This window comes from Microtus pennsylvanicus, chromosome 17 (assembly GCF_037038515.1).
Source record: "Microtus pennsylvanicus isolate mMicPen1 chromosome 17, mMicPen1.hap1, whole genome shotgun sequence".
In the NCBI taxonomy this organism is placed as follows: Eukaryota; Metazoa; Chordata; class Mammalia; order Rodentia; family Cricetidae; genus Microtus; species Microtus pennsylvanicus.
In genome coordinates, this window is record NC_134595.1 from 45533993 (window position 1) to 45551316 (window position 17324).

Here is a 17324-nt window from a genome sequence, read left to right on the forward strand (position 1 = left end):
TCAGTTCCCTCCTGCTTGTACCTCCAGCACACTACTAGGCAGGAGACTCTCTGGGTTCTCCACCTCTTCTCCACACCACTCATTTCTCCCAAAGGTGCTGATGTTTAATATCTCAGTATTTGCACCCAGTTATACGTTTTTCTTAGTGATTAAGTTATACCTACTTCGTAATTAAGAGCATTAATATATAACCTCATGTTACATAATGGTGTCAAAATAACAACCCTAGATTAGTCCCACCGCTCTTGACACTGCACAATATCTTCTCTACCGTGATGGCTACCAACCCCGCTCAGTCTTTGAGTCTATGACAAAGCTAAGTGAGACCAAATGTGGCCAGGACTCAGAGCCTCAGTGTTCAAGAAACCTCGCTGTAAGTATTACTCAATTTTCTCTAATATTCAAGTTGTTTTTCTTTCCACCAATGGAATGTAGACACCATGGGCCACTATGGTGGCTTGATAAGATTATTTCCTGTAAAGCTGCAATATCACACATGGCACGAGAAAGCACTCGACATGAAGCTGAGAAATGATGCCTCCTCAAGCCCTGAAGATTTGTTTATTCCAAAAAGCCTCCTAGTTAGGATGCACCCATTTGGAAAATATAATATATGCAGACTTTTTAAAACAAATGTACACATATTTAGTTTTTTCTTTGGACCCGAGTTTTCAAGATAGTCAGAACAGTCATTTCTATATTTAAAGGGAGATCCATGAGCATTATCATGATGCCATTAAGCAAAGACTCACAAAGGTTTTTGAAAGTCCAAAGACCACGAGAGAATCCAATTAGTCTATGAAGACTGTAAAACATGTGGCCTCTTCAGGCACACAATACTTTGTCTACCATTGTGGAAAATATCAAAATAAACCAAACTTCAAACAAAAACAAAAATTATTATATGGCAAAGACCTGAATTTAAAATGTTTTTAGAGCAAAGAAATTTTTACACACACACACACACACACACACACACACACACACACACACACACACAAATGCTACTTCAACTGGCAAAGAAATCAAAAGATTATTTCAATGGATATGCAACAATTTTCTAAGGTAGTTATATCTTTTTCATTGTGTGTTCCCGTTTGCCCTATATATTTGCTTGGCAGAATCTTTGTCCCAGAGATTCTGGAAGAAAGGCGCCTGAGTTTCTGCTTCATTTAGCATAAGCATCATGTCTCACAACTGGAAGGGAGTAATGTGACTAGAGAGAAGGTATTGGATGGGCTGAGCCCTGCAGGGAACAAAAGACGAATGACAGGAAGTGGGAATACAGACATGGAGCTTTCAAATGCATCTACTGATTTTAGATCTGGAGTATAGACTTTAAGAAATATTTGTAACTAAGGAAAGAAATACATCTTTTGATCATTCAAATTATGAAAACTAGTTTGCTATTCCATTCATAGGAAATATGTATTGGCATGTTATTTCTGGAATATTCACGGATTTTCTGGAACACCATCTGACCAAGCTTTCTTCAAATTTCACCCATTCTTGCTTCTTGCCTATGTGGGATGGTTGGAATGAGACATCCCTTGTACACCTTGGGCATTTGAGTACAGTGAAATGGACTGAGGGGTGTGGCTGGTGAAACAAGAAAGTCACCCAAACCAGCAATCCCTGCCTTGGACCAAAAGCAATGCCCCACAGTGAAAACATCTGGGTTGCTGGGGAGAAATCCCAGCTGTCCATATTAATGAGTAATGGAATAAAGTTAAACCCAGAGAATCTCTGCTTGACTGGGAACAATGAGACAAAAGGAGCTGAAACTCACAGAGTTTTCTGCATGGCATTGCTGGTACCATGTAAAATAATACCATGTCATAAATACAGTTTTTTTTAAGAAGTCCATCATCAAATGTAAGGTTACCAATCCTAATGCTTTCATTTTCCCTTTATTATCCTAATGAGCTCAGGACTTGAGCTGAACTTTTATTGGGTGCATGAGTATATTATAAAAATAGCCAAAGAATGTGGGAAGGTTATCAGAAAGTATTGGAATAGCACTTTGGAAAGATTTAGAACAGACCTTAAGAAAAGGCTGGGGAATAACCTTGGGCTGGTGGTTCTGTACTCAGACATTGGCATGCATATTAGCATTTAATGATTTTCTTTGAAAAATGTGCTTGTTCTTACAGTTATGGGTCGCTCCTCCAAGCTCAAGTAACTCAATCCACATCTTACAAATGCATTTCCATTTAATGACTTTAAAAAGCACAGGTTGTTAAATGTCAAAAAAGTCCAAATAGGAAAAATAAGCTTATAATAGAGGAAGGCTATCTCAAAAATAGCAAGAGTATAAACAGAACCCACAGATTAGGAGCGATATTGCTCTGCACACTTGTATTAGCTTCCAGTATCTGAAAACAAGAAGAGTATACCCATAAAAACACTAGGAAGGGGTAAATTGCCCTACAGAACACAGTAGCTGGTGAATGTGAGTCTCCTGTAAAGCAGTGAGCCTGTTGAATTCTTTTTATTGGCCTAATGTATTTGATTATTCGGCTCCAGATAACAAGTATACTAGACATCTTATATTTTCTTCCCTCAGACCTTTTCGTGTTTTGTTAATGCTTTTTGAACCAGAAAAGTTTTTGGTTTGCATTTTTCCCAAAATAATTTTATTTATCTAAAGTGCTTCATGTTCCAGCATGTTTAAGAGTAAAGTACAAAGGGTTTTAATAGGCCCCTGCCTCTCCCCCCCCCCCCCACAGTCACCAACATGTTCTACCAGGCTGGTCTGCTTATTACAACTGTCAAGCCTCCCTACAGAGGCATAACTATCACCCTGAGTTCATGTTCTGCATTGGGGTTGGCATTCTGTGCTGTGAATGCTGTGGACTAGGAGAAATGACATGTGTCCACTATTACAGTGAGACATGGGACACCTTCAAAGTGCTTAAATTCCCCTGTGTCACTTCTATTCAACTCTACAGCACCTACCCACAGATTTTCAGTTTATAAAGCCATGTGTTCCCAGATTTCTTCCTAATTTGCACTGCGTTTTTGAATTAAGAACTTCGAAACACTGTTGGAATGTTGATGAGATCTTTTTGTAATCGTAACAGAAGGTTTGTAACTTATCTGGGCAGCTATTTAACATAGATAGAACATAACTGATCATTTTTTTCTTTCTCCAGGACAAAACTCTCCATAAAAAAATCATGATTCAGTAAACGTATCTTTTCCTCTCAACCTTAACACATGCCAACCTCCACTCTAAGGCAACATATGTGTAGCTAAGCGGGGTTTACAACTTCAGCGGGAGTGAGTTAGAATTACCACATTTATCCTTCAGTGTATTAGTTAGTTATTGATATGAAATGGATATCTGACTTACTATGAGACCCCAAGAAGGACAACAGTCCCCCTAATAGTCCTCATTCCATAAATGTGAGAGGTTCAGTTATGATACCACATTAAAGATATTTTGATTAATCTTCAAGTAAGTCAAATATTAATAACCATGTCTTAGCTTCAGTTTCTTTTTTTTTCTTCTTGTGAGAGCCAATACTCCTAAAATACAAGTGTCAGTGAATGAATCAGGTACATAGGAATAATCTACATGTACCCTAAATGAAACATTTACATTTTTAAATTTATCTGTTTGTTCATTTTAGACCACACAAAATATAAGTCCTAATTACAGTATTTGAAGCCTTTAGGAGTGGAGGGATAAAATGTAAAAAAGTCTACATATTAAAAATCTTCTATAAGAGAAGATACACTGTTCATTTTAATAAGTAAGATTTGAACATTTCTTCTTTGTGGTTTGTAGAGCCTTACAATATAGTAGCTTAAAATCTTGAACTGGGCTTCCAACTGGTGTTCATTGCTTTGACCTTGGGAATAATACCTAATCTTGCTGAACTCTCCTCTGCTAAATGGGACTGACGTAATTCACTTTATAATATTCATTGAGAATGAAAGGAAGGCAACCTTGATGAGAAATAAACATACTTGATTGAGTGCTGTAGAGACTTGCATTGTTATGGATCTTGGTTTATTGATACAAACTTAAGGTCAATTTCGTTATATGTGTATTTATGCTCTTGATTAAGGTATTGTCTTTGTGCAGCTCATTTAAACATGTAATGTATAGTTAAGAAATATAGGTTAATAGATAATCCTCTGTAATAGTCAATCTTGTAGTAATTTTTGTGATATATAGAGATATATTTTAGTTAGATAATCTTCAAACCTTTCAAAGATCTATGGAATATGGCATTTAAAATATTTTAAGAACTTAGGACTTTACATGACAATGAGACTCATCTGCTTCTCTTAGCATTTATTCACTGCAAGAGGACGATGGGCATAGAAGAGGCTCCTTATGGAGTTTGCTAGCCATTTGGGCAAGAAACTGCTCTTGTGCGGACTTCTTGATGTCATACTATATGAAATGGACATGGAGGACCCACAGAAAAATGACTGCCTAAAGGTGAGATGGTCCTTCAGGGTTCCTGCTTCATGGAAAAGTCTGCCGAACACTATGGGCCTGTAGGCTGAAGATGGATACCCCAATGGTATAAAAGAACTTTGGGTCACTGTCCAGGCAGCAGAATGTCTCTGTCAATTCCAGAGTTTTGGAAGTTGCTTACAAATGCACTTCCTGTTTACTTAGGTAATATTATATCCTTCTTCAGTCTTTGATGGAGTTGAAGAAGAGACAGTTATAATTACAGTTTTTCTAAATTGTGATAAAAGATAAAGTAGATATAAATATTGTAACTGTAATTCTTGCTTGATACCTGCTTTGTTATATGTAATTTTACTATGTTAAAGTAAAAACCTTCCTTTTTATTTAAACAGAAACAGGAAAATAGTCTGGGAAGTCCTTCTGCATATGTGTTGTTTTTATTAGTTAATGAATAAATCTGTTTTGGCCAGTGGCCTAGCAGAATAGGGCAAGGCAGGAGTTCCAAGCAGATAGAGGAGGAGAGAGTAGGCAGAGTCAGGAGATGCAATGTAGCTGCCAGAGGAGAAAGATGCTAGCTATTGGCTGGAACCTTGCCAGTAGGCCATGAGCCTCATTGTAAAATATAAAATAATAGAAATAGGTTAATTTAAAATTTAAGAGCTAGCTAGAAATATTCTTAAGCTATTGGCCAAACACTATTGCAAATAATATTGTTTCTTAGTGATTATTTTGTGTCTGGGTATCCGGGAATGAACAGACAGCCTTCTGCCAACAACTGAGTACTTACTCGTTGTGGTAGGACTTTTACAGTCATCCTAGTATTATTGCAGAGCCTGGCCTGTTATATCCATAAGGTCTCAGAGTCACAGACTCAGTGCTTGACTATTCCACCACTCAAGAAGCAGACTCTAGAAGAACCTGCACCCTACCCTCCACAACACCCTCTATAGTCTTGCCTAGACTACCTGATTTCCTCAAGTGGTTTTCACTATGTAAGAACTGCTGCAATGAGACCTTCTGACTGTTTTGAACGTTTGGCTCTGGAGAACAACAATACAGACTGGGAATAAGGATTGGCATGAGAAGTTACCTCCTTGATGGTTTGAATCAGGTAGGATACTAGGCATCTGTATAAACACATCAAGGGATCTGGACTTCCGTGAAAGTGCAGTAGAAACCAAGCCTGATTTTAAGATTTGCAACATGACCTTCTGCCTAAGTAGTTTTTACCACCTGTCTAATGATACTGAAATATCTCCAAATACCTGGGAGCCCTTTAATCTGTAAGAAGGAAGACACCGAAGTGATGAAACATAGGGGTTCATGATATTGAAATATCTCTTAATGCCTTGGAGCGTATAAGCTGGAAGTGGACAGGGCACTGAAGGGGTAGAACACAGGGATTAAATATGACAATAATTAAGAGGCTAGGTGCATGCCATGTTTGTATTTCTACAACTGCACCATCAAATAGTAAGTCATCAGGGTCAAAACATCTAGCCATGCTAACTGGGGACTTATGGGTACTGGCATTAAGAGGACCCTGATCACAACTTGATGTTGCAATCCTCTGGGCCCCAAACCCCGCAACCCACCTGGATTCCTGGGAGTGTCTCTTGGCAGGCAGGGCAGCAGAGAGGCAGGTAGGAGAGTTTGGTTCAACTACCCACATGGCTGATGGAGAGGACCACACCCACCATTAAGGGGTTAGAAACACCAGCAGATTTGGAGAAGAAGCCAGAGAAGAGGTGATGGGGAAAAAAAGAAAGAAGTTTTAGTATCGCTTAAGAGGAGAGACAGGTTCACAGCATGCCAGTTTCCTACACCAGTGGCTACATGATAGGTTCTAGCAAAGGCTTTAAAATTCAGCAAAGAGTCTAAGGATTCCTGACATTTTCTTGTATGCCACTTGACTTGAATTGACTTGGGTAACAGTGGATTTATATTTAAGACTGGCCATCCCACTGTTTGTGCATCGGAAAAATAGGCGTTATTTTGCAGATGAGAATTGCAGGCCTTCTCCACTCATTTTACACATATTTTTTGACAATATTTTAAGAGAATAGTAATACAATATATCATTTTAGATCTTTGTCCTTTGAAAGATTTGTAGTGAAGGTTTCTGTATAATGTATGTGTATAAGTTGTAGTCCCTTTGAAATGCTCACTCCTCTTTTAAATGAAGATTGATGGTAAAAATTAACCCCATAGTTTAAATTCTTAGATGTGGACCATTTTTCAAATCATTTTCTCAACTGTGTGTGTTACAAACAAATAATTGACAGAGTATAAATCCTTGTTTTAGTTTTAAAAGAATACCTTGTTTATGTACATAACAAAGTATATTTCTTATAAAATAAAGCTGATATACCTAAGAGAAAATTTGCCCCTTAAATATATGAATATACCTCGACAAAAAAACACAGCATGCGAATTTATTAACAGTCCTTTTAAATCTTAATTCTGCTGCTAAAAATTAAATATAACAGCACTCCATCATTGAGTTCATAAGTTTGGTTTTCCTGGAGTTCAGTTCCATGTCTTGGATTCAGAATGCAGAGGGTGTTACTCTATGGTGGACCTGAATAGCTTCCAACAAAAAGCATTTTTGTCTACTCATAGAGATCTAATAGCAGATCCTGAACTAGGAAGGGAAGCCAAGTGGTTGTTCTATGACCCTACTTTCACATTCGGTCTAAGAGAGCAACTTCAAACCATCCGATTTTACCGTTAGGTTCAAAACCGCAGAAAAGAATGAAGTATCTCCTTTCTTCACTTTCACATGGGTTCAATTACTTAAAAACAAATAAATGTATTTGTTGGTAAAGGAAAACATTTATAAATTCTCATTTTAGCCCAAGCTCTCCTGTTTAAATGCACCTAGCTGACACAGGAAAAAGTATATCTGCACTGCATCTCGTAAAGAAGTGTGTGATCAAAATCAGCAGTTAAAGCAGTCTCGAGTTGTAAAGAATGTTAAGTATTTTAGTATCTAATTAGTCTTCCAATGGTTTATCTGAAAGAAAAAAATTTTAAATATAAGAATAAAACTTTATATTAAGTCATAACTTTGGGGAATTAAAATATTACTAAGTTATATTTTTACTCATGTGGATAAGCCGTTTTAAAGTTGACTTATAAGGTTTACTATTTAACCCATATGTGAAGAGTTTCCTAAAAAAAGAGTCTAGTGACATTTCTTCTTTTTTTTTTAGCACATTTATTCTTAGTAATAAAGTCATTCTCTGAGTACCAGCAGCCATTATCACAGTGTTCAAGCGTAGTTTTCCATCCCACTTACTGTCAATTATTATGGGCTCCCTGGTATAGTTTTCTTATTGTGCCTGTAATACTATCATGCTTTCTTTCAGAAGATGAAATCCAGGTCATGAGACAGGCCTAGTCCTTCCATCTGTAGTTTAGTGATGAATACCCTTGCCATTCATTCAGCAGTCCCATTTCTAAGATTCAAATTAATAGTTAGTCTTTGCTTTCTAAATGTAGATAATGAGAAAAAAAGTAACTGACACAGGGGCTCTTGTGTAGCTATAACCTGAATGCAACGCCTGTTAATAGGAACTGGTATTATATCCTGTATGAATCATATCAACAGAAGAAAGGTACTCTCTCAAGAGACCCCAAAATATGCAGTATATAAATGCCCATGTTAGACTCCGAAATAACCAAGGTTCAGGAAACCTTGAGTTGTTCTTAGAGACTGCATTTCATTCTTCCCCAGAGAAAGCAGACCATGGAATTTTACAGAGATTGCGAGATGAGCAAGTTCCCTCATTATTAGGACAATGGAGCCATTACACAGCAGGTCTATGGAGCTGCCTCATTAGATGCTACTGGGAAGAGTGAACTGAGAGCAGCGAGGGAGCAAACAACCACAGTCGTTATGTAAAGACTCCCTGGCTGCTTGGTAGCCTACCACATTTGCTTTCTTATTTATAATATATGCAAGAAGGCCATAACGGACTTCCAAGCGACATCCTGAAAAGTTAATACTTATTGCAAATTATATTTATAAACAAATGGAGCATCCAAGTGGCTCGTGCAAGAGAAACAAAGGCTCAGAATCTATAAGTCTTTCTTTGTTGTGACTCAGGGAGGAAGTAGCGGGGTGTGGGTTTATTAGCCAGTTTCTAGGCAGAGTGGAATGCAATGTGTCCTATATAGAAGAGCATCATGGTGAGATATGTCTTCCCTTGGGAAGGATTACTTAAGCTAAGATGTGTTACCTAAAAGAACAGGATGTTTTCTTCTTCGCCTGCTTTGAGATGAGAGGACTAACTGACATGTTTGTTCTCATCCAGTCTGCCCTGATTTCCCCAACCCCTGAAGAGTGTATCTCAACTGTAGCTAGGATCCAATTACAAGACTTGACACTTGCTGCTATAGTCTGAAACTTTAGTGTTTATAGACTTTGTGCCTAGAGTGATGCGGTGAAAGAGGCCATGTGACCTTTGGGAGTTGGCATAGCGGGAGTCTTTTAGCCATGGAGGTGTTTCCATGAAGTGTGTTTCTCATCTTTTCTCTTTTGCTTCCTGGCTATGAGGAACATAGACTTTTCTGCTGTGGTGTAGAGTCTCGAAAAACTGAGTTCAACCAATCATGAGAAGATACCTTTAAACTCTGGCTTTTTTTTAAATTTTTTAATTTTTTAGTTTACTTTTTATTGAGGTCTATATTTTTCTATGCTCCCCTTCTTGCCTCTCCCCTCCCCTTCAACCCTCTCCCAAAATCCCCATGCATCTAATTAATTCAGGAGTTCTTGTCTTTTTCTACTTCCCATGTAGATTAGATCTATGTAAGTCTCTCTTAGGGTCCTCATTGTTGCCTAGGTTCTCTGGGATTGTGATTTGTGGGCTGGTTTTCTTTGTTTTATGTCTAAACTCTGGCTTTAAATGATATTTTTCCTTTTTAAAAAAACTTATTTCAGACATTTATTATAGCAGCAGAAAGCTGACTGACGCAGGAGCCGGGAGGGAGTTTTATTGATATTAGAGTTCCTGGTGGCTTCTGTGTGTTTGCTGAATGGCTCCTTTCTCTACTGGACACTTACTGCTTCAAGGAAACATGTGACTTTAAGGGACAACAGCAATAAACTGCCATGGCTTCATATCCAAGACCTTCATGTCACTAGTTCAGAGCGGCTCATTTTCTACAGTAGAATCTTCTTGAAAACCCAGGTACTCTTGCTTTTCTGTAAATCATCCAATCAAAGCGAAATTTGCTTCTACCAATTTGCTAGCACGTTCACTGGTCAACTTCCAGAACAATAAGCAGAAAAACGATCTCCCTGAGCAACCAGAAAAATCATCCACAAACCTTCTGAGTTTTTCTTTATCCTTCACCTAACTGCTATTTAACAGCTAAGTATTGTGAAGAGTGGCAAGATATGTCAGCAAAGGAAGGGGAACCAACTCTCAACTTCATGAGTTTAATATGATATTTCATAAGAGAGGCCAAAAAGCTACTGGCAAGAGTGAAATAGAAGTGTAAAGAAGGTGGCATTCCACGTCGTTCTAGAAAAGCATTAGCTTCATCTGCATACACATAGTGAGAATCAGGTCGGGAAACACTGAGAGGCACATAGCAGGTATTCAGTTCACAGGATACCATTTCAAACTCAGGAACCACAGTCCTGGATCCCCCACCCATTATAGAGTACTATCCTGTTCTAAAAGCACATAGGGGTGTGTATTGAATATCATGGAAACACAACTCAAAAAAGTATCCTGAGACTGAATATACATCTGAATACGTATGAGTTCTTCACTCAAAGCCTCAAACAAAGCAAAACTAGGATAAAGAAAACAAAGCTGCATCTGGATGGTGATAACAGAATGAAGCAGCTGGATAATTGGCAATAGAATATATATATATATATATGTGATATATATATATATATTAGAAGTTGCTTTAAGAGGAATTCTGAGTCCATTTGGCCTAATGCAGGTGCTTTTGTTGCTTTGAGGTTAAAGGTGGTATCATTTTAAAGTGTAAGCCCTAAAGTCTGGAGGATGCTACTGGAATCAGGTTGTTTAACAGTTGCTATGAAAATTATTACTTTATATTCTTGGAAATAAGCACCGAGCAAATGGACACTGACTATTCTTAAAGCTAATTTAGATGGCCACAGAAGATCAGCAGATATCTTGTCTAGGCTGATTAGTTGTGATATTTAAACTGAAAAGAGCACCTGTAAGGAAAGTAGGTGTCAAATTTTAATTACAGTTGGTTTATGCATTAAGCATAGTTGTATAGACTGTTGTACTGTGCTTAAGACCAATGTGGAAATGCCAGGGGCACAGCAGCATGTCAAACTTGGTGTAGCTAATTATGATGGATAAGTTTGTAAAAGGTCAGGAAGTCTGCAGCCGGGTGAACAGCACACACAGACTTGTTTATTATTGGGCAATTATCTAGAGAATTTAATCAGAACTTCAGAGTGGTGTTGACAATACATCTTTAAAAAATTCCATCCCCTGTCCAAACTGTCTACCCACAGCCTTCACCTGCTTTCATCTTTCTCAAAGGGACATGTGAAAATACACACACACACACACACACACACACACACACATACATACATACACATGCACACATACACACCACATACACACACATGGGGTGGAGAGAAATTACAAGTGGAATTTACTTCTTGTTTTTCAGTATTCTCTGATTTTATTCCATGTAAGAAGGCCCAAAGACCAATCACAACCAGCACTAGTGTGCAGGTGGTTAAAGTGGCCAAGAGTGGGTAGAACCAGAATTAAGTTTTAGGGTACAAATTAGGAAAGGTGAAAGGTCAAAGTCAGAGCCAAGAACACACAATGAACGACAGGAGGAATACCTACAGAAAAAGAAGGGAAAGCCAGAAAAATCTAAACTGAAATGAGAGTACAATTTGGAGTGAGGAAGTGACAGCACTATTTTGATGTTACTGGTTTATACTGAAGGATCTCATCTCTCCAACACTTCCATCCCAGACCCACATTCCCACTCCTACCACCTCCCTATCACATGCAAGTCATATTTCCACCAGAGCTGTGGGGCAGACATGTGCATTTGATTGTATCGATTGAAATTCAACTTGTTTTCACCTGATCTCCTTCCCTCTCCAAGAATTGCAGCTCAATTTCTTTTTGTAATTGAAAGCAACCCCACATGACTCCAACCAAAGAAAAGTTGGTTTTACCCTCTGACCCTTCCTCTTTATTCTAAATATTTACTCCATTATGAAAACCTTCCAGTTTTGCTAAATGTGGTTTGTTTTCATCCTCTCTTTAGCATTCTCATTATCCTTGTAAAAATTCAACCCATGTCTGTCCTATGTGAGAAAATCAAGATGGAAGCATGAAGGGAAAACTGAGGGGAGGGACGAAACATAAAGGACACATTATTCCAGGTCATTGAATGCTGTGGGAGTGTCTTCTATCTATCTGTTGCTTTCATTGGTTAATTAATAAAGAAAACTGCTTGGCCTGATAGGGCAGAATTTAGATAGGAGGAGTAGACTGAACAGAATGCTGGGATGAAGGCAGTGAGGCAGACGCTATAGCTCTCCTCTCCAAGAGGGACGCAGGTTAAGATCCTTCCAGGTAAGCCACCACCTCGTGGTGCTACACAGATTATTAGAAATGTGTTAATCAAGATGTGAGAATTAGCCAGTAAGAGGCTAGAGCTAATGGGCCAAGCAGTGTTTAAAAGAATACAGTTTCCATGTAATTATTTTGGGTAAAGCTAGCCGGTGGCTGGGAGCTGGGAGGTGGGAAGCAGCCCACAGCTCCTTACTACAATTGAAATGAGGAAGGAACGAAGTCTAATCAGAACGAAGTCTAAACTCAATAGGTTAGAGGGGCTTTTCAATTTTGGAATACTGAGTGGAGAGAGGTCGGCTGTGTTTAGCAGGAAAAGTACAATTTCTTATATTTTCATAAGTTGATGTAATTTTACATGTTGGTATCCACAAATGTCGGTTTCCTGCTTTTCCACACAGAGGGACTCACAGATGCAAGCTAACCTCTTTCTCTCTCTGATCTGTCTTTTTCTTTTACTCTTGGTGATGTTTATATTTCAAAGAGGTGGCTCCCTGGTCATTTAGAAAGGCAGTTTTAGTTTGTAAACTGACAACAGACTTTCAAAATGATTCATTTCTTGAAATGACTGAAGCACAAGTTTAAAAAGAAACATTTCTAAAGATATTACTCTAGGAAATTAGAGTTCTTGGACTACCAAACTCAGGAAAAAGCCTATATTAAGGTTTTAGCTCTGAGAGACAAACTATGATTTTCATAGTCAATAACCCATAGAAACTTCCTCCTTCCCTCCCCACCCTCATTTCTAAATACAGGATTTGAAGACTATGATGCTGTGTTATTTTTGCTATGTTGATACAACTGATTTCTCTACATGATAGTATTTAAGCAGTCTGTGCATAAATGTACATATGTAGTTTACAAATAATTTTCTCACTTAGGCTGACAATACACCCTCTAGGAGCTAAAGATCATCTAACAAAACCCAACACCAGGCACTAGATCTTTCTTCTGAGTTATTGGTCAGGGTTGTACAGGAGACTCCCGAAACATTACAGGCTATATCTCTGATGCCTCTCAGAGGCAGAAGTTACTATTGCTGAAAACCGCCAAACACTTCAGAAACAAGTCCCAGAGGCCCCTGGGCTGAAACTGAGCTGAATGACTCTCTCTGAGGACTAGCTTTTATGGTACCAGAAAGCACCATGAAAGCTTCCAAAGGAAGAAAGCAGTTAACATTTCTATCCAGCTATGGTGCTTATGAACCACATCAATGACCAGCATGGGAAGACATTAAATTTGTTAAATCTAGAAACAATGATGTTTTGCCTCAGGATGTTAGTCATTGAATTTTCAACAGTGACATATATTTCATTATCAGTGAACCATGAAAACTTCATGAGAAGTTTTCTCTGAAGCACAGATACACATGACATCAAAAGATGGCTGCAAAGTGCTTTTAATTGCAATGTTTGATTGAGTGGTCTTACCAAGTGGGTTGGTTAAGGGTTTTATAATCAGTTAAAATGCCTTTCCAGCTGGACAACAGGTAATGAGCTGCATAGAGAAATGTTAGTAGGGTTTTAAGTCATATTCCTTGAGGAATATCACTCATGAGCAATGGTGGCCTTAAGAAAGAAGTCAACAGAAGTTAGTAAATGTGTAGAAATTGCTAGGAATTTACTTGCTTCCAATTTGATCAATGGTAATTGTAGTCTATTCATGTAAGTCATTTTATATGAATCAACCCTTATACAAGCTAGAATCAATCATCAACCTTGGCTAGGGTTATCTGTCTCTTATCAGAGGAGGCCAGAGAAAACAAGTAGACCCCAGAACAACAAATGCCTAGCATGCTTGCTGTTCTGCTATAGCTGCATTAACACTTGTGGGAGAATGTTGGTGACTTCATAATGCAGGTGATAATTTGTAGAAATGTATCTTTTACATTTGAATTACCCTTATTAGTCAAATAATTCCATCATTATCCATGACTTTTTAATCAGCAGTTTCTCTTGATTTCAATTGGAAGAAGACTATTGGCTTGGCCATTTTTATTAAATTATATTTATGCAGCCATTAAAAGTTGCCAATATTTAGTGGGAAGAATTTGATGCAGTTAATTACTTACTGCTAATATAAATCACAGGCAAGGCATATTGCTATCTTGATTTGACTTTTCAAAGGTGACAAGATAGTAAGCAGAGGTAGGTAGGGAAGCCAGGCGTACTTAAAGAAAGGCCGTGAGGAAGTAGTAAAACCCAGGAAAGAATAACTCTTTGTTCCTGAAGAAGCTGAGTCACTAAGAAGTGCGTTCCAAATAAAACAGATCTTGGTGTCCCACTTTCAAAGTGAGCGGAGGCAGCTGTATGCCAGGCAGCATCTATCTGGGAATCCGCAGCCACACAAGATTCGGTTATAGACAGCAGGCAAGTACAGTACTGTTCAGAATCCCACACGACCCTCGAGAGAGGACACTGTCTCATTTAGAAGAGACAGTTTTAAGAATGCCAAGAAAACGTTGTTTTTCAAACCTTTATTAAAAAGTTAAGGGAAACATTGTCATGTGTGGTACCTTATGTATGTACGGTAACCAAATGACCCATTCCCTACTTTACAGACCCATATGTTTGGACAATTTTCCTGGAGAGATGTTACACAAACACACACACACACACTCACACACACACACACACTCACACACACACACACTTTTGCACACCCCACAAATAGAGCCTATTACAAAGTAATGATTGCAGCAAGAGTTTTTCATTGGGGTTGCTAACAGGTGTATGAGTGATGGGGTCTTTACAAGGGACAGGGATAACTCAAGAGCAGCTACATCATTGGAAAGTTCACCTAATACAGAGGATGACACCTAAACCCCTGAAACTCTGGAGTTCTTTCCTCAGCTTACAGACAACTCCACAATCTGAACAAATTTGTTACCGCAATTTGGCAGCTCAGCATTTCCGCCCTGAACACTGGTCACTACATTTTATACTGTTGGGTATACATTTTATACTTCAGCAATCTTTCAAGGCATTGTTCTCTAGGACACTGTGGTATTTGTTTACTTCCTGTTATCACTTCATGTTTGTGAGCCTCCTCTTCCCTCTAGGAACAAATGTTGAATTTGGTGGAACATGCCAGACAATGCTACATTTATACACTCTCAAATCACATCTCTCCTTTCTTCCTTTCCTCCCCTTCTCTTTCTCTCCTTTCTCTTATATTATGGAAATGAAGCTAGTGCACAGACAACTATACCTGCCTATAATAAGCATGAAAAGTCAACAGGAGCATTCTCAGTTGTAGGCAGAATCAGCACCTTCCTAGCTACAAGCATTGAGAATGTAGAAATACGTCAACTGACATCTTGCAGAAGAATCCTCCTGCTTGCCTTCTCTATTTTTGTGTTACCAATGTCCTGGGTATTCGTATCTGCTTCCAGTGTTTCCAGACATCTTCTTTTATTTAAAAGCAAACAGACAATCTTTTAAAGTGGTCTTTTAATGACAGTCACCACTCTTGAACAGATCTGGGGGTCCTGTTGTTTTTAGCAGTCTTTCCTACATTTTTGCTCTCAAGTGTTGTGCTATTGAAATTTAAATAGGCTATCAAAACCAGTGTTCTTTCAACTGCAGCAAAAGATAGATGGAGCGAGGTTTAATGTTATTATTTTTCCTAAACAAAAATGACACCACATGGTCTTATATTATATCAAAAAGAAAGTCAAGAACAATCTTGCCCTATATGTAGGAAGACAGATAATCCTATTCACTAAGAGCGGCTAAACGGCAAGTAAGAACACCACTTTGAAAATGTTTCAAAGAAAGAATTCAGCAGGTGTACCCTTTGGGTATTTGAGTAGTCTTTGAGAATTGGATGGCTGTTTCAACTCTACTACACTTATTGACTTATTTACGATCTTGAACCAATGGTGCTGCCTCTCTTCAGTTTTATTTAATTAAGATAGAAGGAAAGGGGAGGGAGAAAGTGAAGAGAAAAATGAAGAATTAAGCTGGGCGATGGTGGCGCACGCCTTTAATCCCAGCACTCGGGAGGCAGAGGCAGGTGGATCTCTGTGAGTTCGAGGCAGAGCTAGTTCCAGGACAGGCTCCAAAGCCACAGAGAAACCCTGTCTCGAAAAAGAAAAACAAAAAAAAATGAAGAATTAATTACTGGTAACATTTCAAGCATCATTTTTTTTTTGTTTCATTACTCTCCATGGCAGGCACAATAGTGATTCCCCCAAGACACTTAATGACTAATCCTTGTAAGCCATGACTATATTCTACTCTAAGGCAAAGCAGGATTAAGGTTCAAGAAGGGATTAATCAGATGGCCTTTATATAGAAAGATTATGTTGGATTATCTAGGCCACAGTATTATTAGTAGTATAAGAGGGAGGCAGAAGAGGTCAGAAGTCACAGGGGTGTGATATGAACTCCATACACATGCATAAACTGCTGTTTTTTCAGATATAGAAGGTAGCCATGAGATTAAGAATATAACAGTCTACAGAAGTTAGAAGTGCACAGTTCCTTTAGGACAACCCCCAGAAAATAGTGTGTCTTGCTAACACTACTGTCACCCCAAGACCATACATGTTAGGATTATGAATCACATAACTGTGGTAAGCATTATTTTAGACATTAATTGCTCTGAAAAGCAGTGTAATTTTTACTTTTGAATTAATTTGTGTGTCTGAAACCATAACTCGTCTAAGAAATTTAAGTAACTATTTCAATAGATTGGCTATTTAATGTACATTTAAAATGAAAAGAATGAAGAGAGGCTGTTATAGTTTGGAGGTGAAATGTCCCCCCACAGAGCCATGGATTTGAAACATTGGTACTCAGCCGGTGGAGCTGTTCTGAAAGTTTGTGGAACCCTTAGAGAGTGGAGCTAGCTGAAGGCAGGCTTTAGGATTAAAGAGCCTGGCCATGTTCCCTATGCACTTTCTGCTTCCTGACTCTTGATTCAATGTGACCAAGCATTTTATACTTTTCCTGTGCCTCTTTATTACACTAGCATTGGAGACCTAAACCTATTCCCTCCTGGACCATCTCCCTCTGACCTGGGTAGAAAGCTAACATTCTGAGCTATGCAAAATAACAGAAAAAAATATTTCCAAGGAAACACCAAAGACATTTCAAGTAGGACAGAAATTTTGGAACTGTTGAAAATTAAATAATGGTTATTATTTGAGTGGCTATGATGGACCTAGTAGATAGTATGTAGATGCACATAAAAATTGCATGACGAAAACAAATGTTAATTCCATGTAAATATTACAGCCTTTGCCAATCACCAGATGAGTTAATTCAGCCAAGGAG

The 17324-nt window shown here is 38.4% G+C and overlaps 1 protein-coding gene across 8 annotated transcripts in view; it reads right to left on the reverse strand.

The window, feature by feature from the left end:
* Positions 1–17324, reverse strand: part of Sphkap (SPHK1 interactor, AKAP domain containing) — a 137878-nt gene that overhangs the window by 108038 nt on the left and 12516 nt on the right. For 3 of the 8 annotated variants that reach the window (XM_075952206.1, XM_075952208.1, XM_075952204.1), the window contains one exon: positions 6031–6109. The exons of the other annotated variants lie outside the window; for them this stretch is intronic. In XM_075952206.1, the coding sequence (XP_075808321.1) occupies positions 6031–6109 (79 nt within the window). The remainder of the gene's footprint in view (positions 1–6030; positions 6110–17324) is intronic. 8 annotated transcript variants of the gene reach the window in all.